The sequence below is a fragment of the Equus caballus genome, chromosome 3 (genome assembly GCF_041296265.1).
Source record: "Equus caballus isolate H_3958 breed thoroughbred chromosome 3, TB-T2T, whole genome shotgun sequence".
Classification (NCBI taxonomy): Eukaryota; Metazoa; Chordata; class Mammalia; order Perissodactyla; family Equidae; genus Equus; species Equus caballus.
The window spans coordinates 120956303-120975285 of record NC_091686.1 but is presented as its reverse complement, the minus strand read 5'-3'; the positions used below and the strand labels follow the sequence as shown (position 1 = coordinate 120975285).

The 18983-nt window shown below is 59.4% G+C and overlaps 1 protein-coding gene across 2 annotated transcripts in view; it reads right to left on the bottom strand.

The window, feature by feature from the left end:
• Positions 1–17554, bottom strand: part of SORCS2 (sortilin related VPS10 domain containing receptor 2) — a 485475-nt gene extending 467921 nt beyond the window's left edge. The window contains exon 1 of one of the 2 annotated variants that reach the window (XM_070262760.1): positions 16992–17554. In XM_070262760.1, the coding sequence (XP_070118861.1) occupies positions 16992–17468 (477 nt within the window). In that variant the 5' untranslated portion in view covers positions 17469–17554. The remainder of the gene's footprint in view (positions 1–16991) is intronic. The other variant, XM_005608909.4, reaches the window with a different exon arrangement.
• Positions 17555–18983: the final 1429 nt, after the last annotated feature.

Here is an 18983-nt window from a genome sequence, read left to right as displayed (position 1 = left end):
AGGCAAAGGCACTGACGTGGACTCGCGGTCACCCTGCAGAGGGCGTCCAGGCGCGGCCCGTGCCCCTGCTGCAGGGACTTCACGGCCGAGAGTTAGAGGCAGGAATAAAAGCCCCGGGACGCCTGTCCTGCACCCCACTGCCTGGAGATCCCAGCCATGGCTGGGTCATCTCTACCAGGAAGGGCCCCAGCCTGAGAATGTGCAGACCCCAGCAAGTTCCCAGCCTTGGACCCTGCTCAAACCACTCACCCTCCCAGGCTGTTTCCTCGTCTGCGAAACGCAGTCGCCAGGCTCCCAGAGTCCTCGAAACACCCCCGTTCCCTGATCCAACTCAGAGGTTCTCAATCTTTGGGTTGAGATTTTGGCTTAAAGGCACCGAAAGATTCAAATCACGGCTAACGAGCGAGACCATGGGAGCCTCGAGTCCAGGCCGGGACAAGCACACAGTCACTGCCCCACTCCTGACCACCTCGGTCCCCGTCACCACCTGACAGGGCTGTCACCAGCCCTGCCCGGGCCGTCCTGTGGTCCATGTCCAGGGCACAAAGACCTCGGTGTCCCAGGAGATGCTCACCTTGCTGGGGCAGCGTCCACCACCCCCTGCACCTCACCCCAGGACCTGTCACCACAAAGCTCCATCCGCCAGCCTCGTCCCAGTGAATCCACAGGGCATGCTGACCAATGGACAGCACAGGCACCTGCAGAGGACAGCCACAGGCCAGGGGTGCGATGCAGCGGAGGCCGCAGGCCAGGGGTATGATGCAGCGGGGGCCGCAGGCCAGGGGTGCGATGCAGCTGGGGCCGCAGGCCAGGGGTGTGATGCAGCGGGGGCCGCAGGCCAGGGGCCTCCTCCACCCGTGAGCGTGTGGATGTGGACTTGGCCCTGCACAGAGCCGAGCAGCCCAGCCGACTGGCTTCACCAGAGGGCAAACCATAAAAAGCAGAAGTGAGGGAGCTGGTCTGGCCTTGCCAGCAAGAACGGCAATGGCTCTGCCACCTTTTCCAACAGAAATCATATAGCCCCAGAAGTGACCCCCCGGGGGAGCCCAGGGCCGTGGGGGGAGGGGGGCAGGCGTTCTCCCACAGGGTCACCCTCTGATGACAAAGCCAGGAGACATTCAAGGTCGCCGCTCAGCCCTCTTCCAAGTCCCCGCACTGCCTTCTGGAGGGTCCTGCCCACAACTGGCTCCCGCTCAGGCTCAGGCCGCATGGGACCAGGGCTGGGCACGGAGGTCTGGCCTGGCAATCAGAGCATTTCAGCCCTCTGGCCAAGAGGACGGGCTCAGGGTAGGCACATGACCCACAGAGGCTGCTGGGTCTCAGCTCTGGACCTCTGTTGAGAAGCCCTGGCAGGCAGTAGCCATCTTCGGCCTCCGTTTCCCATGGATTCCTGACCCGGGAGGGCTGTAGGAAAAGGACACCAACACTCCGGGAAGCAGAATCCAGACAGAGACTGAGGGACCAAGCCTGGTGCCAGCCATGCCTGAAGTCAGCACCCTAGACTTTCTGGTTCTGTGAGCCTATGATTCCAGTTTTTCACTTAAGCTGGTTGGAGTCAGGTTTCTGTGACTTGTAACCAAGAGTCCTGCTTAACACGCCCCCTCTGCACAGCATCACAGGAGCTATGGGAAAGGCAAGGAATGGGATCACGCACCCCACCCTCAAGTAACCTTCACCCAACCAGAGAGATCTGACTGACTGGCCAGAACACAGCCAGGGGGCACCCAGTAGGCGCTGGGGAGAGAGGAACACCCCTGAGGGCTGTGTGAGAGGAGCCAGCTTCCAGGAGACAGGAACCCCAGGAGGTGTCTCTCCTGGAGGCCCCTGCACTGGGCCCCGTCTTTTCTGTCCACAAGAACCCCTCCTCCCGCACTGAGGGCACCGGAGCTCTGCAACTCAGGCCGCTGAGGGGCTTTACCCACACGAGCGACTGGGAACATTTTTGATAGAATTAGGCAGAAACAGACACCAGATAACATTCATTGTCTACTTGCACCACTACAAAAAAGCTGCCATTACATTTTCTTCCAGGTGGAGCGAGAAGAAAGGGGATTAAGGATTAGCTGACAGTCTCAGCCACTCACTGGCGCCCCCTCCGCCTCGTCACGCCCGCTTCCCTCTCGATGGTCGGCTGGGACAGGGACGCACCTGGCGGAGTTTCAAGTGGACGATCCATGCCTTTTAAAAGGCCCCATAACAAACGCCAGGCAAGCGACCTTCCCACCTGTGGACCCGCCCGTTCCCACGCTCGCGAGCCGCCCCCAGGCCTGGTCGTCGCCCTGCCGTTGTTCCCGCCACCTGGATGTCCTCCGTCCTCCTCTCCTTTTCCTGCCTCCACCTCCGGGAAGCTCTCCCAAATTTCTCCAGGCGGGGAGGCTCAGGGCGAAGGTTTCACCCTGCAGGAGGATGGGACCCAAAGGCGGAATTTACTGACTTAAGGAAAAGCACAGACAGGTGACTCTCTCACACAGGCGAGTGCGAGGCCTGACTCAGCCCTGCTCTAAACATTCAGACGTCCTGAGGAGCAGACGGAGCTCCCGGAAGAGCCCCGTGGGCACCAAGGTGCTGGCAGCCAGCTGACCACCACCCCCTCCGCCTCCCCAAAGCCTCCCTCTCGTAGGCTCAGGGATGACAGACATGGGGCGGCGGGCGGTGGACCCCTGGGCCCCCTTCCTGTCATAAGAGGGGCTGACGTGCAGTGGGTGCCAGGCGTGGTAACCAGCACTTGACTGGAATCCTCACCCCACAGCCACGACGGTGTGCTGGGAGGGGCACCGTGTACCCCCTTCTTACAGGGGAGGACTTGACTGGGAGGGCCCAGGCAGCCGTGAGCCACAGAGCCACCATGCCAGGCCCTCCCATGTCCAGAGCAGGACGTGGGTGCCCAGCCAACAGAGGAAGTGGTGGACAAGCACGGAGGATGAGGCCAGCCTGGGCACTGGCCCTGAGCGCTGCCCGGCTGCAGCCCTACAAGCACAGCCCGAGGTCACCCTCCAGATGACACGGGAAATGCCACCCCTCCTCCAGGGACCCTCCCTGACCGCTGGGCCACACAGGCCTGGCTTCCCCCACCCCAGTTAGAGACCCCATCACCTGTGCATTCCTTCACAGCGTCCCTCCCACCTGCTGCTGCCCTGGTGTCCCTGGGTGATTGTCTGCCCCCCTCACTGGGCAGGCACCCTGTTTGGTCTGGACCACGTCACCGCTTCCACCTGGCAGAGGGTCCGGCTGGAGCAGGTTCTCAGTGACTCACTGTCAAACAAACAAATCAACTACACAAGACATCTCTCTGAACCGCCCTCTGGGGCAAATGCAAATTTGGGCCAAGACCCCGTGGGTGTCAACAAAAACTCACAGACTCCCATTGAGGAGCGGGGTCATCCTGGCATTCGGCCCGGTGACTCCTGGCCTCACACAGGGAACACCAGCCTGAGGCCGATCCAAGCTTAGGGGTCAGGGCCTGCCTGTCAGCCAGGGGGAAGCCTGGCCGCCACAGTTAGGGAGCGCTGCCTCCACTTCTCCAAGCACACAGGCACCGGGGTGAGCCCGCCGAGAATGTCCCCCAGGAGGGGCACGTTTCAGCACACGTGCCGGCCACACGGCCTCCCCACTCTGACTTCCCGGCAGGTGCGTTCCAGCAGATGAGGCCCAGGGTTTCCTACAGAGAGGGGCATCTGGCCCGATGCTCAGCACAGGCTCCCAGCTCTCCCACCCCAGAGAACACCCCAGGGTGGGCCAGCTGAGCCCAGAAGGTGGGAGGGAGTCAGAGGCCTTGGAGAGGGAGGTCAGCGAGACCTGGGCGAGGGAACACACCCCTAAAGGATGGGGAGGGTGGCGGAGTGAGCAGGGGCCCCCTGAGCAGAAGCGGGCTGCCAGCACCGAGCCAAGCCTGTTACATGCAGGCGCTTTCAGTCACGGCAAGGCCAGGGGTGGTCTCATTACCGCCCTAAGAAAGAGAGAGACGAAATTCTGAGAGCTTAGCAGGTGGCCGGGGCCACACGCAGCTAGGAGGTGGCAGAGCAGAACGGACGCCCCACTGGAGGGTTGTGGGTATGAGGAGGGGTGTGAGAGTGGCATGGGGCAGGCTGGGGTCCCGGGGTTAGGCGGGGGCCGGCTGTCTGTGTTGGGGACAGATGGGGAAGATAGGGCCACCTCTACACTCTGCCCTTCGGAAGCCAGGGCAGGGGAGCCAGGAGGCCTCACACACCCAGCCGGCCTCTCAGAGCCCCTCTCAGCGCTCACAAGACCCCAGACTGGGGCAGGGCTGCAGGCTCAGCTATGGGACGAGAGAGAGGGCACTGATGAGCCCACAACAAACTCTGGGGACCTGGAGGGAGACACAGGGCGAGATCAAGCAGCCCTGGGGCCCTGCTGGGACCTAGACTGAGGCGGAAGAGGAGAGAGCCACAGCCTCTCGTCCTTAAACCAGCCGCAGCAAGTCCTGCTGGGGAGCCGCGAGGGCTCAGGGAATCATGTCTGCACGAACTCCACACGGCATGCGGGTGGCAGGCAGGCCTCTGCCCCGGTCAGGCGACAGGTGCCCAGCACATGGACGGGCAGTGCACTGGGGCTTCCTGCAGAAGGAATGTGAAGCTGGAGGACGTTGGGTCAGTGTCTGATGGCTGTGCTGACATGGCATAGCCATCCAGGGGAGCAGCCTCGGGGATGGAGGGAGCAGGGCAGGGGTCTCGTGCTAGAAGCTGGAGAGCCTTGTCCCAAGACGAGGGCTTCAGAGCATTCCTAAACGCAAATGCCCCATTCCCAGGGCCCCTGTGCTGCCCCCTCCCCGGCTGTGCCCACCACACTCCCATCGCTGGTGTCCCTGCCCATCTCCCGGAGAGGCCGAGGGCGCCGGGCAGGCCAGGCGGGCCTTCTGCTTCTCCGTGCCCAGTGTGCCTACAACGAAGCCTGGCCCACGGGGAGGGGGCGCAGGAAATGTGTCTGCAGAGGCGCGGGGAGGGGCAGAGCAGAAGACCAGCCTGCCTCCAGTCCCTCTGCCAAGCCCTGCCCTGCAGTCATTCCCCGAATCTCTCAGTGGACAGTGTCGCTGAGAGGTCATTTGGAAACGCTCTGGAAAGCAGGAATCTGGAGCAGCCTGGAGAACTGAGGGCAATTTGCTTCCTTCCCCAACATGCCACATGGACGGCCCCCAGCCCCCTCCCTTCTCCCAGCTCGGAGGTCAAGGTGACCAGCGCCCAACCCAGCCAAGTCTTCCTCCTCCCCCTCCCAGAGCAGGGAGGCGGCCAGGCAGGGAGGGGCCACCTCAGCGTCCAGGGCTCGTCCTCCCTGCTTTTTCTGTGCCAGGGAGGGCCCTGGGGACGGTTCAGGCAAGCTGCCGGAGGTGGGGTTCTGGGGAGAGAGCCCCGAAGCCCCTGTCCCGCTAGACCAGCCCCGAAAGACCGCAGGTTTGCGATTTTCTCGTGACCGCCCAGGCCTCTGCTCAGCCTCAGGCGAGACGGAAAGAAAGTCTGACTCGATCTCAAGAGGTGAGCATTCCAGGCCATTATTCACATCAGGAAACTTGTGAAAAACCAGATGTCAGCGAGAAATACTTTCTCTAAAAGTGGACTCTCGGAGCCGAACGTTTCACAAAACGCTGCTGGGCTCTGCTCCACTTTAGCAAACTATTCAGGAAATGAGGAGAAAACGGAACCACGTAAAATTCCCCTAAAGAGAGGGGGCAAGCTCCGGTCCCCACTGCCATCTCCCCGGCACGGCAGGAGCTGCCCGGCAGACCACCTCTGCGGCCGTGGGGACTGAGGCAGGGCGTCCGCCCTCCGTGCCAGGCGCCCCTGCACCCTCCCTTTGATGAGGGGGGAGGGGCAGGTGCTGGCAGCCCCTTTGGGGATCAGGAAACCGAGGCACAGCAGGCCCAGGGCACACGCCCCAGATCAGAGCTCCCTGTGCAGCCCGGGCCCTCACACCGGCACATCAGCAGCCCTGGAGGCGCAGGGGGAACCCCGAGGGCCAGCTCACCCTCTTGGGCAGGAGTGGGCGTAAGGGGAGCCCGCAACACCATGGCCCCAGCCCCAAAACAGCACCTTTTCCACCTTTTTAAAGGGAACATGCTCATGGGACTGTGAAGAAAAGACATTCATGGACATGGAACCAAGGCGACACGGACAACGGCGGTTTGGGGGGGCTCCCTCCCAAGGGGTCTCCGGGACCTGCCGGAGCCTGGTCTCTCCTCTGGGAGGCTGGCCACAGGACATGCTCAGGGGGCTTTGACGATGGATGAAGAAGCGGGCAAATCATGTCCAGAAGGACCCTTTCTCCAGACCCCGACTTCCCGGCTCTCCCCAGCTGCTCTCCCTGAAAGGTCCTCGTGTCTAAACCAGCCCAGAGTCGTCTGTCTGTGTTGAAAAGCAGACCAAACCATCTCTTGCCTTTTCTGTTTTGTTTTTTGTAAGTGAAATGAGGCTGGGGCCAGGGATGCTATTTAAAAGCCCCCACTTAATTCTGGAACTGGTGCTTTCTCACCACCGCGCGCCCTGGCTCCTGGCAAACCCACTGGGGCCGAGGGGCAGGGGCCTGGCCAGCGGGATGCATGGGGGCACCAGGGCCAGCTGCACAGCCACCACCATGAGTCAGAAGCTTCTGGACTGCTGTCCCTCTGTCTGCCTCCTCTCGGGCAGGAAGCAGATCTCGAGACTCCAGCGGCTCCCAGCTCTGCAGAGAAGGCATTGTGATCCTCTTTGCACAGGGGTGGGGACTAATTGCTGACCGTGACTGACAGGGGTGACCATGCTCTGGTCTTTCCCAGATTCCTCAGCAGAGAGGGAAGTGGCTGGGCCTCTGAGCTCTGACTGCCCTTCAACCCACGGTCACTTCCTATCCTACTCATTCCATAAGTTGTCAAATGTTCACTGAGCATCTACTAAGCACCAGGCACTGGGGACAGGGGAGGACAGATGGACAAACGCCCCCATCCCCTGGAATCCATACCCTTAGGGGCTTGTGAAGGTGAAGGAAGGGCAAGGGTCTGGGGGAGACAGGACGCTGGGAGCAGGGGCTGGGGGTATGGGGGGCAGGGGCGGCAGAGAATCATTCCCACGGGGTCTGTCCGTCCCTTCTCTTTCCCACGAGCCATATGCTACATCGAATTATCATCATTTCCACATGCCTGCGATTCCTTCTGCCGGCTCCTGAGGACCACAGAATTCAGGGGCCCAAGAAGCTGGATGGAAAACAATGACCTCTTTCTTTACACCAGCCCCAACTGCAACTGGGCATTTCCTTCCATCATAAAGTAAGCGACAAGTCACAATGGTGTCACCAGGGCCTGGGGCTTTGTCACCGACAGGAACCACAGCTATTTCCGTGGCACGTCACAGTTGTTGCTGATCTCGAAATGTCGTTTACGCTCGTCACAACTTCAAAACTGTCAGTTACCACGCCGGCTGCTGCCTCTCGTTGATGTCTTTCTAGAGAAATTAGTTTTCGTATTTTCATAACTTGATTGCCATAGAATTGATTTCCTTTTAACCCTATATATTTTATTCTATGTTCATTATAAAAACTACATTCTGAGAAAGTTCCATGGGCTTCTCCTGACTTGGGGTGGGAGGGAAGTGTTTGCCACAGAGAGAGCCAAGAACCCCTGTGCCAGGTTGGGGGTCTCAGAGCCTGGAAACCCCTCTGTGTGCGTCCTGGTGGCCCGCAGTGCCTGCCCCCGAGCGAGGCAGACAGCAGCCGCCACAAATCACGGACGGAGGGCAGCTGCGGGGATCAAAATAAACACCCTGAAGCCGCACTCAACGGTCAAATGATAAATCAGAGAATAAACTTGGATGGGTTAAGTGGTATTGATGGGAATAAATTGAGAAAAACACAGGATTTTTTATTGAGTGCTTTATTTTTACGGAGTGAAAATTGAATTACTTAACAGGTCAATGAGGTGGTCAATGGGGAAAAGAGCCGCAAAGCAGGGAGGAGGCGAAAGGTGCTGGAACTTGAAATGCAAGCTGCTGACCTTAGGAAAGTGGCCGCTCCCAGATGGCACCTCCCGGAGGAGTCTGATCCCACCCCCAGCCGGACATCGGGTCCCGCAGCCCACTTCCGACTTTCCAACGTTGGCGGGTCTGGATTTCCAGGGCTCCGAGCACAGCCCCCTCTCTTGGGTCACACATGGCAGAATCCCGGGGTTATCAGAAGAAAAAACAAACCAGAGCCACTCCCACTGCACGGACTCGCTGCTGTGTCCTCTCCACCTACAGGACCCCCTTTAACGCCGTGAGTATTTCTCCTCCAAAAACACGGGGCGGGGGTTTCTTTGGGGATTGCAACCGCGCAACCAACCAGCAAGCAGGCAAAACTCGAGGCAGACACAAGAGCGATCTCTGCTGTGGTTAAAACCTCAGGCTCAATCAGAAGATTAACAGAGAATCCCCAGGCGATCCAGCAACCCCGCTCCAGGGGATGCGCCCCAAAGAACTGAAAGCAGGGGCTTGAACGACATCTGCGCACCCTGCACGTGTTCACAACTGCGTTGCTCACAACAGCCGAGAGGCGGGAGCAGCCCAGCATCCCTCGTTGCACAGATGGACCAAGAAAATGTGATGCGTCCACACATCGGAACAGTACTCGGCCTTACAAAGGAAGGACGTTCTGACACGTGCCACAACACGGACGGACTTCCAGGACATTATGCTCAGTGAAATAAGGCAGTCACAAAAAGACAGATACTGCACGACTCCACTTACATGAGGTCCGCAGAGTCATCACCTTTTTAGAAGCAGAAAGTAGGATGGCGGGGGCCAGGGGCTGGGGGAGGTGGGATGGAGAGTTGTTGTTTAATGGGGACAGTATCCATTTGAGAAGACGAAAAAGTTCTGGAGACGGATGGTGGCGACAGCTGCACAACAAGATGAGTGTGCTTAATGCCACTGAAGTGTACACTTAAAAATGGTTAAGATGATAAATTTTATGCTATTTGCATTTTACCCCAATTAAACAATAATAATAAAGAAAAAGGAATAACAATATTTCTTGCACTAAAAAAAAAAAAGCACTCAAGAGTGAAGGAGTTCGAACCCCATCTCTTATTAGCTGCGTGACTTCAGGCAAGTCCGCTCGACGCTGCGAACCTGACTTATCTGTAAAGTGAATATAAGATCGTACCACCTTGCGCAGTTTCCAGGACCAAACGAGATAACGCATGGATGTGCTTGACACAGCAATGGGCACGTCAATGGGGGCTGTGATGATGAACGTTACTGTTACTAATCAGGAGCACTATGTAAATGATGAGCAGTTGTTATTATAAGATAAAATGACCCCAGAAGCAGAGGCAGCGAGGTGACCCCGCTGTCTTGTCGCTGAGGCCTGAGAGATGCTATCTCTATTCCTGGCACTTCAGAAATACCAGGGCACAGACACTCACACAGCAGGCCTTCTGAATTAAAATTGATCTGAATAGAAGCAGCCACACTCGGCCCGGCTCTTTTCTTACTTTAATTTGAACTTAATTTATCTCTGAGCATCAGGAAATGGCACCCTGCAACCCACGTGCCCTGCTGGAGTTGAGCTCAACATTGCCGGAAATTATCTGCTTTTGCGGGAAAATTACTAAGGAAAGAGAGTGCCGTTATTTTAAGATCTTCGAGCTGGTGTGAGAAGAAACTAATTAAATGATTGTAATTTTCTGTGCAAACAGTAACTGCTGCAGAGATGCAAAATGAGAAGGAACTTTTCCGCCTCAAAAGAACATCGGAGTTAAATTTTTTTTCAGTTCTCCAGTGAGAGCTCACGTTCTAGCGTCCCTATTAAAGGTTTAAAACGACAAAGGGAGCTTAATCGACATAAAGATGATGAGCACAATATGTGCTCTGTGAAGTGTCCCCAAATAGTGGGGCTTCAGCAGAAAGGGTTTTGTTGCTGTTCTCAACGGGCTGTATGTCAGTCAGTCTGTCGTCGCAGCTTCACGGGGAGGCTGAGGGCAGTCACCTAAGTTTACAACCCCGCGAGCAGGTCAGGGTCGGTCTGCACCTGCGGGAACCTGCAGTGGCGAGGGGCGGGCGGTGCAGGCACCACAACCCGCCCCCCCAGCCACGAGGCAGAACCGGAGGAGCAGGGGTGGGGGTGGTGGGGCCTCTAGGAAAGTCTCCGCGTGCAAGCCAGCAGTCTCATCCATAGGGGATGAGTTTTGTGTTTACAAAGCATTTCTTTTATGCATGGAATCCAAGCTCACACTCAGGATGAGGCTTTCGAAGGACCGCCATAGCGAAAGCAGGCTGTTTGAAGAGACCCGCACACAGGCCGTGGATGGAGGCCTTGCCGCCCCAGCGATGAGAGCAGGGTCCCCTGGCCTTCCAAAGCGGGGTGGGGGGAGGATGGCCGGGAAGAGTGGCCGCAGCCCGGCTTCTCCCCACTCCACAAAGCACCGGTGCAAACTCGGGAGCAGGAGGGGGAGGGCGGATGGGCCGTTCGTAAGAATCTATACATAACTCACTCTTTGGAGGCTGAAAAAACACAAATGAGGAAGCCCCCAAATGGAAGGCAATTTTCCAGCTCCCTGTCGTGTTTTCCTACACGGGGAAGGGCACAGGGACCCGCGGCACGAGCCCGGCTTATTTTCTAATTGCTCCAACTCTGTACTCCCTGGCGTCATGTCGAGAGTCTCGGCCTGCCTCTCACAAATAGTAATACAATCAGAATTAAAATACTGGCCACTCTTCAGGAGGCCTGTGCACGCACAGGGCCGCGTTCGAGTCTGAAGGGGCGTGCAGAAGAATGAAGTTAATTTATGACCTCTTTAAAATACTCTCAGGAACCCTCGTGCGGCTACAAATTAAATAGCCACTTTATTAAAGTAAAAGTAGACCTGTGCCAACGTGCTCAGGAACTTTATTAACGGGGCTGTTTCTATGCCTTCTGCCAGGCTTCTTGACTGAGGGTGTGTCCTTTCTGTGCCCATGGTGCTCTGGGCTTTTCAGAACCCCGTGCCTTTCCCTAGGCGTTAATGCTCTCACCATCCCAACCCCCTCCTCAGCCCAGGTGACACCGACTCCAGTCACCCTTCAGAGCTGCTTGAACATCACCTCCTCCAGGAAGTCCTCCCCGACCTCTGGATTCACATAGCACCAAGACACTCTGTCATGAAGTCCAGTCCAGATCAAAGGTTTCACCAGGGCAGGAGCCGTGACTGATTTTGCTTGTCACTGGATCCCCAGCGCCATCACTGGCTCCCCAGACCCTCTAGACAGCAGCTGATTTGAGGGCTAATGTGAGGCCTTCATGTGGTGCCCCCAGCACAGAGAGAATGCAGAAGACCCTGGGTGCCCCTCGGCACAGGACAGGCGTCCCCCTGAGCCTGAGGCCTCCGGCTGGCACACCAGGACGTTCCCTGACTCTGCCCGCCCAGCGCACATCTCCACTCACTGTCACCTGTCCCACAGCGCAGGCTTCCCTCGCTCTCTCATCATTCTCGATCCAGCTGCCAAGCCCAGGGTCCCCGACAGGCTTGCACAGCCAGCTTCCTGCCAGCAAACATGACAGGTACTCAGCACTGATCACCGCATCCCTTGACCTCTGTCTGCCTCTGTCCCCTCTGGGTGGCCGCTGGTGGAAGCTGCCAGGACAGAGAGGTACTTCCTCTGGGTGGATGCCCCCCATCTAGACACTGACCAGTCACAGCTCAGCCACCCGAGAACCAGACCCCTCTCTCCAGGCCAGTTCCCCCCGCCACCAACATGCCGGGAGGCCCCCACGGTGTGGAATTCCAGAATATCACACGGGAAGTTCAGCAGACTTAAACACAAGAGCCCGGGGGGCTGGGGCCACCAGGCTCGCCTCCGAGAGTGGAACGGAGCTGTCATCACGAAACCACAGCCGTCAGACGCAAGGCTACAAATCTGCTCCGTCGCCAGATTTGGACCGGTTCACTCAAGAACCTGAAGTGCTTTGTAAGAGGCCTCACGGTCTCCGCGCCGCCGGAGGCTGGCCGTGAGCCACGCGGGAAAGAGAGAGGCCCGCCAGGCAGGGGCGGCCACGGCCTGCCCGCCCCGCATGGAATCTTCTCTCAGACCCACTCTCCTGTCCCACTGCCCCCTCCAGGGTCCTGATCCGGGCCTGGCCATCATCACAGCCTCCTCTCCGAGCCTCCATCTGAGGTCTCACCTCTGCAGCCCCTCACCAACCCCCCCTGCACACTGCCCCTGGGGCGCTCGCTGAAACTCAGGCCCGACCCTGATAGCATTCACTGAGCTCTTGACATGGGCCTGGCTCCCGTCTAAGCACTTTACGTGGATTATCCTACTTAACCTGCACAACCAACCTAGGAGCCTTCACTCCCCCAGTTCCAAGACACCAAGGCCAGAGCGCTGAGTCAATTTGTCCAGGATCTCAGAGCCGGCAAAGAGCAGGGCCAGGACACACACCCAGACAAGCGGGCTCCAAGGCTTAGGCGTTAATAACCACCACCCCATACTGCCACGTTGGGCTCTCCAGCCTCATGTTTGGGATCCATGAGGAGCCGACTTCAACCAGTTTTTTCCAAACTTCTTTGTTCTGATTTCTCTCCACACACAATGCAGTCACTGTCTCCTTATACGACACATATGCACTTTCAGATTCCCATCTCCCAGACTTCTCTCAAGCTGTTCCTGCCCCCTGGAATTCCTCCCCGTCTCCCATATGCTCCCCTTGCTCATTCTATAGACCCACCCTGATACCCCCTCTTCCATGCAGTCTTCCCGATTTCCCCACTGGGGCAGAGAGTGCTCACCTATCTTAGCTGTTCGTGTCCATCCTTCTCTCCCCACAGGACTACTCTGAGCTCGGGGACACAAAGGTAACTGAGACCACTTCCCTGCTGTTATGGGCTGAATTGAGCCCTCCCCCAAAAAAACCACATGTTGAAGTCCTAAGCCCAGGACCTCAGAATGTGACTGTATTCGGAGACTGGTTTTTAAAAAGGGGTTAAGGTAAGATGAGCTCACTGGGGTGAGCCCCGATTCAACATGACTAGTGTCCTCAAAGAGGAGGAGATCAGGACACAGACACAGGGAGAAGAAGACCATGTGAGGACCCAGGGAGATGACGGCCACCTACGAGCCAAGGAGAGAGGCCTCAAGAGGAAGAACCTAACGACACCTGGATCTTGGACTCCAGCCCCCAGACCTTCGAGGACATCCGTGTCTGTGTCTGCGCCCCACCCATCTCAGGCCCTGTGTTATGGGACCCCGGAAGCTCATGCACCTGCCTTCCAGGAGCCTGACATCTGCCAGGTGTCACGACTCAGTTCCCACCTTCAGCAGCTCCAGACTTCCGATGCGGAGCCTGGCTCTCTGGGTGCAAGATATGCACAAATAGCAGGTTCCTCAAGACCCCGGAGCAGAGAAGGTGGAGAATCGGCTCAGAATTACCCCTGCCAACCACTCGCCTGGACATCCCCAACCTTGCAGACACAGCACAGAGCAGAGACGGAGCGGGAGGGGTAGGGAGGGGAGGGGAGAGAGGCGATCTGCTGATGAATAGCGACAAGGCTGCCCGGTGGAAGCTCACGGTCAAGTCCACTAAGGCATCAAAGCTGAAGTTCAAGCGCCGTGGGGGGAGGAGCACAGGTGAGCTGTGCTTAAAATAAGCATAATAAACCGCAACTTGCCACCAACGGTAAAATTGGGGCTGGGCACACCGCAGTCCCATTGGGGTCACTTGAAACCGCGACCCCGGAAGCAGAGCCCAGCGCTCTGTGCTATTGATCCCCTTCAGATCACACCCCTGCTTCTGAGCGCGGCTCGGAAGGCGCAGAACCCGCTCTGGATCCATCAAAGGTGACGCCGGTTGGTTTCAGTGAAACATTAATTTCGCACCTAACAATTTGTTTCTACAGCGAAACGGCAGACAGAAAGGCAGTGTTTGAACTTCCTAGGAGGCCCCTTCCACATCTCCCCGGGAGCGGGAAGAAATCAAGCCTCGGAGGGAAGATGCACAGATGTTCCCAGGGCTGCGGCCACACGGGCTTGTCTCGGAACCCGCCTGAATCCCACGATTCCTTTCTGCGGATGCCTAAAATACCATTCAAAAAAGTCTATCCCTCTCATCCAATGCTTTTTTTAATTTTGAAAACACCTGACGGGGTAAGGCAAACGCTTTCTCTGCTCACGTTGACCACATCTGCAGAGCGAAGTTTCTTGGGTTTCTCTACCTGGGCAGATGAAATGAGATAAAAATTTTAAAAGACTCCACTCAGCAAATTGGCCTCAAGTGAGTTTCTTTCTGGTTGTAGCTTTCAAAGACGGTGCTTTCAAGCGAAGGTGAAACCAAGTGCAGAATCCTGGCTAAAATCTTTGGCCCTGTGGCTGCCGGCTGAGAACAGAGGGAGCAAAGCGCATTTCTAAGACACTTGGTGTGCCGAGACACAGTGCCACCCATGCGTCGAGCACTGAGAAATAACTGTTAGAAAAAGGTTTTACTGAGCGCCCGGTTCCAGCTTTCACTCCTCTTGAGTTTCCCCAGGCAAGGTGAAACTCCTAAAGCACCACCCGCTTCCCAAGCCCAAGGATGCTCTGTGTCTCCAGAGAGAACTCCAGCCTCCCTCGACTTCCCATTCCAGAGAATAGTGGGGGGGGGGGGGGGAGGGGGCGGAGTAGGAGTGGGAAGGGGTTTAAGCCAAGTGCCTGGGTCAGCACTCCTATGCTATCTGCCTTCCCTTCACCCCACAGACGCTGACCCTCACTAACAGTAATGAGGTCCTTCTGGCTCCACCTCCTAAGTGTCTGCTAGGTGCCAGGCCACGCCCTGGTTCCCACAAGTCATCTCTGCCCTCCCATCTCCCCGTGGCCAGAGGAGAGAGGCACCTCCCAAAGTTCCGCTCCAGTTCTGGACTTCCTACCCCCGCTAAAGAGAGGCCAGCACCCCTCCCATGCCCCACTCCCAAGTCCCCTCTCCTAGCATTCACCTGCCAGCAGTCAGGATACAAGCCCAGCCAGTCGCTCAACCCAGCCACCGCCTCCAAGGAGCAAAGCCAGGTGGGCTCCTCTGACAGACCCCCCAGGGCCCCAGCCCTGCTGGCCCATGCTCCCGGCTCACTCCCTCCAAGGAAGCTGAGCTCAGAATGAGGCGAGTGGGTGGGGTGTCCGGGAGTCCTGAAGACACTGGCCCCACCTCGGAGGCTGGTCCCACCTCTCAGTGTCTCTCTCTCCCTTTTTTCACCCCTACCTCCCCTCATGAAGCTAAAATGACAAAGGGACTGGAGTAAGCTGCTGGATCAACACCCTCAGCAGGTGGAGGTGGGGTGGGGGCTTGGTTTAGATATTCTGGCTCCACAAAATTGATTTTCAGCGCTTGTTCCTTGAGTTACGGGTTCCTGGGTTTCGGGCCCTGAGTTACAGCTGCAGTTATAAGCTATGGGACACGCTTTGCTCAGGAGGATGGGGGGGTACTGAAGCACTGGGCCCAGCTGCACCTCTGGGGTCTGACCCCTCTCTCAAGATGCAGACGGGGATGGCCCCCAGTGCTCTCCTAGGGAGGGGCTCCTTGCTGCCTTCTGTAAAGCACCCCCTCCGTGCCCCGACTGACCAGGGAGTCAGCTCCATCCCTGGCCCCCCGCCCCGGGCTCTAGTGTGACTGGAGATGGCAGAAATGACCAGAGACCTGAGGCTTGGCATCTGCACCCCAGCAGCCCCCAGCTGGTTGGGGAGGGGGCCGGCAGGGCAGTGGGCTCTGGACAAATCACGCCCATCCAGTGCCCACCCTACCCTGACATGTCCATCCACCATCTCTCCCTTCTCCAGAAGACTCCCCCACCTCAGAGGACCCCAGCAGGGCTAGACAGTGTCACCCAGCCCCAGGTACACCCCTTTTCTGGCTAGGGAAGTGCTGGATGCCCGCCCCTCCTCTCCCAATGGATGCAGGGGCTCCGGCCCTCCGCTGCTTTCTCAGGACTTTGGGGAGCAGTGGTCAAGGAGAACAGCCAGGGGTCAGCCATTGCACAGGGAGCAGACACTGATGGAAGGGAGGGAGGGCAGATTCCCATCTCTTTTCCCAACACAGCCCGTCCCCACACGCACACACAACTGTCACCTCCCTACAGCACTCCCCCTCCTGAAACTGGAGATGACCCGCCTAGGGCTGCCTGGAGGTGACCCCAGCATGACCACCGGTCATCTGATCAGGCGGGGGGCGGGGGGAGGGAGGGAAGCGAGGCTGAGGCACCCCAGGGGAAGAATATGAGGGTATCCCCATGCCCCGGGGATGGACCACCGAAAAGGATGGAGCGGGATCTCGGAGGGGTAGGAACCACAGCGCTGGTGGAAGGAGGCGCCGGAGGACCCGAAAAGAAGTGGCCTTGCCGGGCAGGGGGGAGTCGGGGTCGAGCTCCCAGCTGGAACGAGGCCAAAGTCGCGGGGAAGGAGGCGGGAGGGCAGGGAGTTCGCCGCTCGCGGGTCCGGAGCGCGGCGTGGCGCCCAACTCAGTGAATACGCAGATCCCGGCGCATCCAGGTGCGCCAGGCGGCGGCACCTCAAGATAGGCGCCGGTCACCCTAGGAGAATCCGGGGAGAGGGGTGGCTCCAGAATCAGACGCGGACCTGCCACGAGCTGGGTCCGGGGCAGACCAGGGTGGAGGGGGTCCTGGAGACAAACTCCCAAGCTGAGCGGACCGGGTGGAGTCTGAAGGCGATCAAGGCGCAACACCGAGTTGGGGGTAATCCTAAAGGGCCTGGAGGCGCCCCAAAGTGGCCAGGGTTCCAAAGCCTCTGGAGATCCCCCAACCCGTAACCTGGGATCTGGAGGCCAGTGGGGGCGCCCCTGAGGTGGCTCAGGGTCCCGGAAATCGGTGGGAATGTCCTCCGATGTGAGGCAGGGCGCTCACATATCCAGGGACCTCTCCCCAAGTAAACGGTGGCCAGAGGCCAGTAGGGGCGCCGCCGAGGTGACTCGCGTCCCCAAGTGGCCGAGAACGCTCGGGGTGACCCCGGAGAGGTCCAGAAGTGGGGGGGCTCCCAGGAGTCCGGGCCAGGGGCCGCGGGGGGCGCGCGGAGGTCACTTACGCTGCTGTTCTCGCCCGTCCAGTGCACCATCGCCTGGTTGTGCGTCGCGTCCCCCTTGAGCACGAACGACGTGCTGATGAGCGAGACCTGCGCCCGCGAAGCCGCTCCGGCCACCGGCGCCGCCCGCGCCCAGCGCCTCTGGCCCGCGGCAGGGGCGCCGTTCTCGCCGGGACCGGGAGCGGGACCGGGAACCGGAGCGCCGGGCTCCGCGCCGCGCGCCTGTCCGTCTTCGCCGCGGCCGGGCAGCGCGCGCCCCGCGGGCGGGCTCGGCATCGCCCGGACCAGCCGGACGCGGGGACCCAGGCGCCCGGGCTCGGGGGAGCGCCCCGCCGCCCCGCAGGCGACCAGCAGCAGCAGCAGCAGCAGCAGGAGCGGCCGCGAGCGCGGCGAGAGCGGCGGCGGCGGCGCCCCGGGGCTCGGGGCTCCGGCGGCGAGGCCGGGGCCCTTCGGGGCGCGCGGGGATCCCCGGTGCGCCATGGTCGCCGAGGGGCGGCGGCGGGGCGGCGCGGGCGAGCGAGACCGCGGCCGGGAGAGCGGGAGGGCGCTGGGGAGCGCGAGCGAGAGCGCAGAGAAAGGAGCCGGCGAGGGGAGGGAGCCGGCGGGAGGAGGGGACTCGCCGCTCCGCCGCCGCCGCCGCGCGGCTGAGGACGCACCGCCACCTGCCGGCCGGCCCCGCGCCCGCCGCGCGAGCGCCAAAGGCTCAGGGCCCAGGGGCCAGGTCCCGGGGAAGGTCCCCACCCTCCATGGCCACAGAGCCCTTTCCTCCCTTCCTGTTCCCCCCCTGCGCCCTCCCTCCTCTCCCGCCCTCTTTCCTTCCTCTCTTCCTTTCTTCCTGTATTGACTGAGCACCTACTGGGGGCCAGCCACTGTTCCAGGCACAGAGGGGTGAACAAGTGCCAGGTGCCAGGCCCTGGAGCTGACAGTCTGATGAGCGAGACAGCCCATACCCATGTGGACACCTGCATAGACAAAATAACCCCAGAGAGCCACCATTTGGGCAGACGGTAAGTGGGGACGGCTTCTCCTGTAGGGGCCTCTGAAGAGGTGACAGAAGAGACAGAACACAGTGCCACGAAGATCCAGGAAGGGGCCTTCTAGGCAGCAGGAGGGCAGAGCAAAGGCCCCGAGGTGCCCCCAGCCGAACCTGGTCCTTGCAGCCAAGCCTGTGGCTAGGCTTCAGGACTTGCAGACAGTGGCTTTATGTCCCAACCCCAGGGGCCACCAAGGGGGCAGCCCCTGAACAGGAGGACAGACACCTGGGTGGATGGAGCATCCAGAGGGAAAGAGTAGGGGGTGATGTCCCACCCAGGTCCCACATGGCAGGCCACAGTGAACAGTGTGGAAACCGAGGCTCAGAGCACAGAAAGCCCCCACCCAAGGTCACAGGCTACCACAGATTTCGATATCAGTTCGTTGAGCACCCACCCTGTGCTCCCCATTGGCCCCAGGGAAAATAGACAGGAGCCGGAGCTTCTCCGAGGCAAGGCCAGGGTCAGAGTCAGCTTTGCGTCATCCTCTGCCAGGCTGGGGATCACCCTGCCCCCATCCTTCCCCCAGAGGCCCCTGCATTAGGTGAAAATCTTCAGGCTCAGGTCCCTGTCACATCTGCCTCCCAGCTGGGTCTCCTTGCTCCAGAGAGAGCGAACCTAACAGGCAGAGGAGGAAAGTCTCGAACTTTCAGGAAAAAGAGAGAGTGGGGGTTCCCTCCAGCCCCCAAAGAGTTGAAGCTCCCAGCACCCTGTCTTCTCCTACTTGCTTGCCCCGCCCCCCACCCCAGGCTCAACCACAAGTCATATCCAATAACAGACAGCGGTCACCAGGGCTGCCCTGTGCCCAGTGCTGGGGGATACGGGGCGGGGGCCTGGATATCTGAGAAGTCTCCTCCCTTGGAATGTGCCCTCACCCCCTCCCTGGTGTAAATTCCCAACCTGTCAGATTCTAAAGCTCCAGCTCAGGCCCAGGGGCAGAGAGGGACGGAGCAGCCGGCAGCAG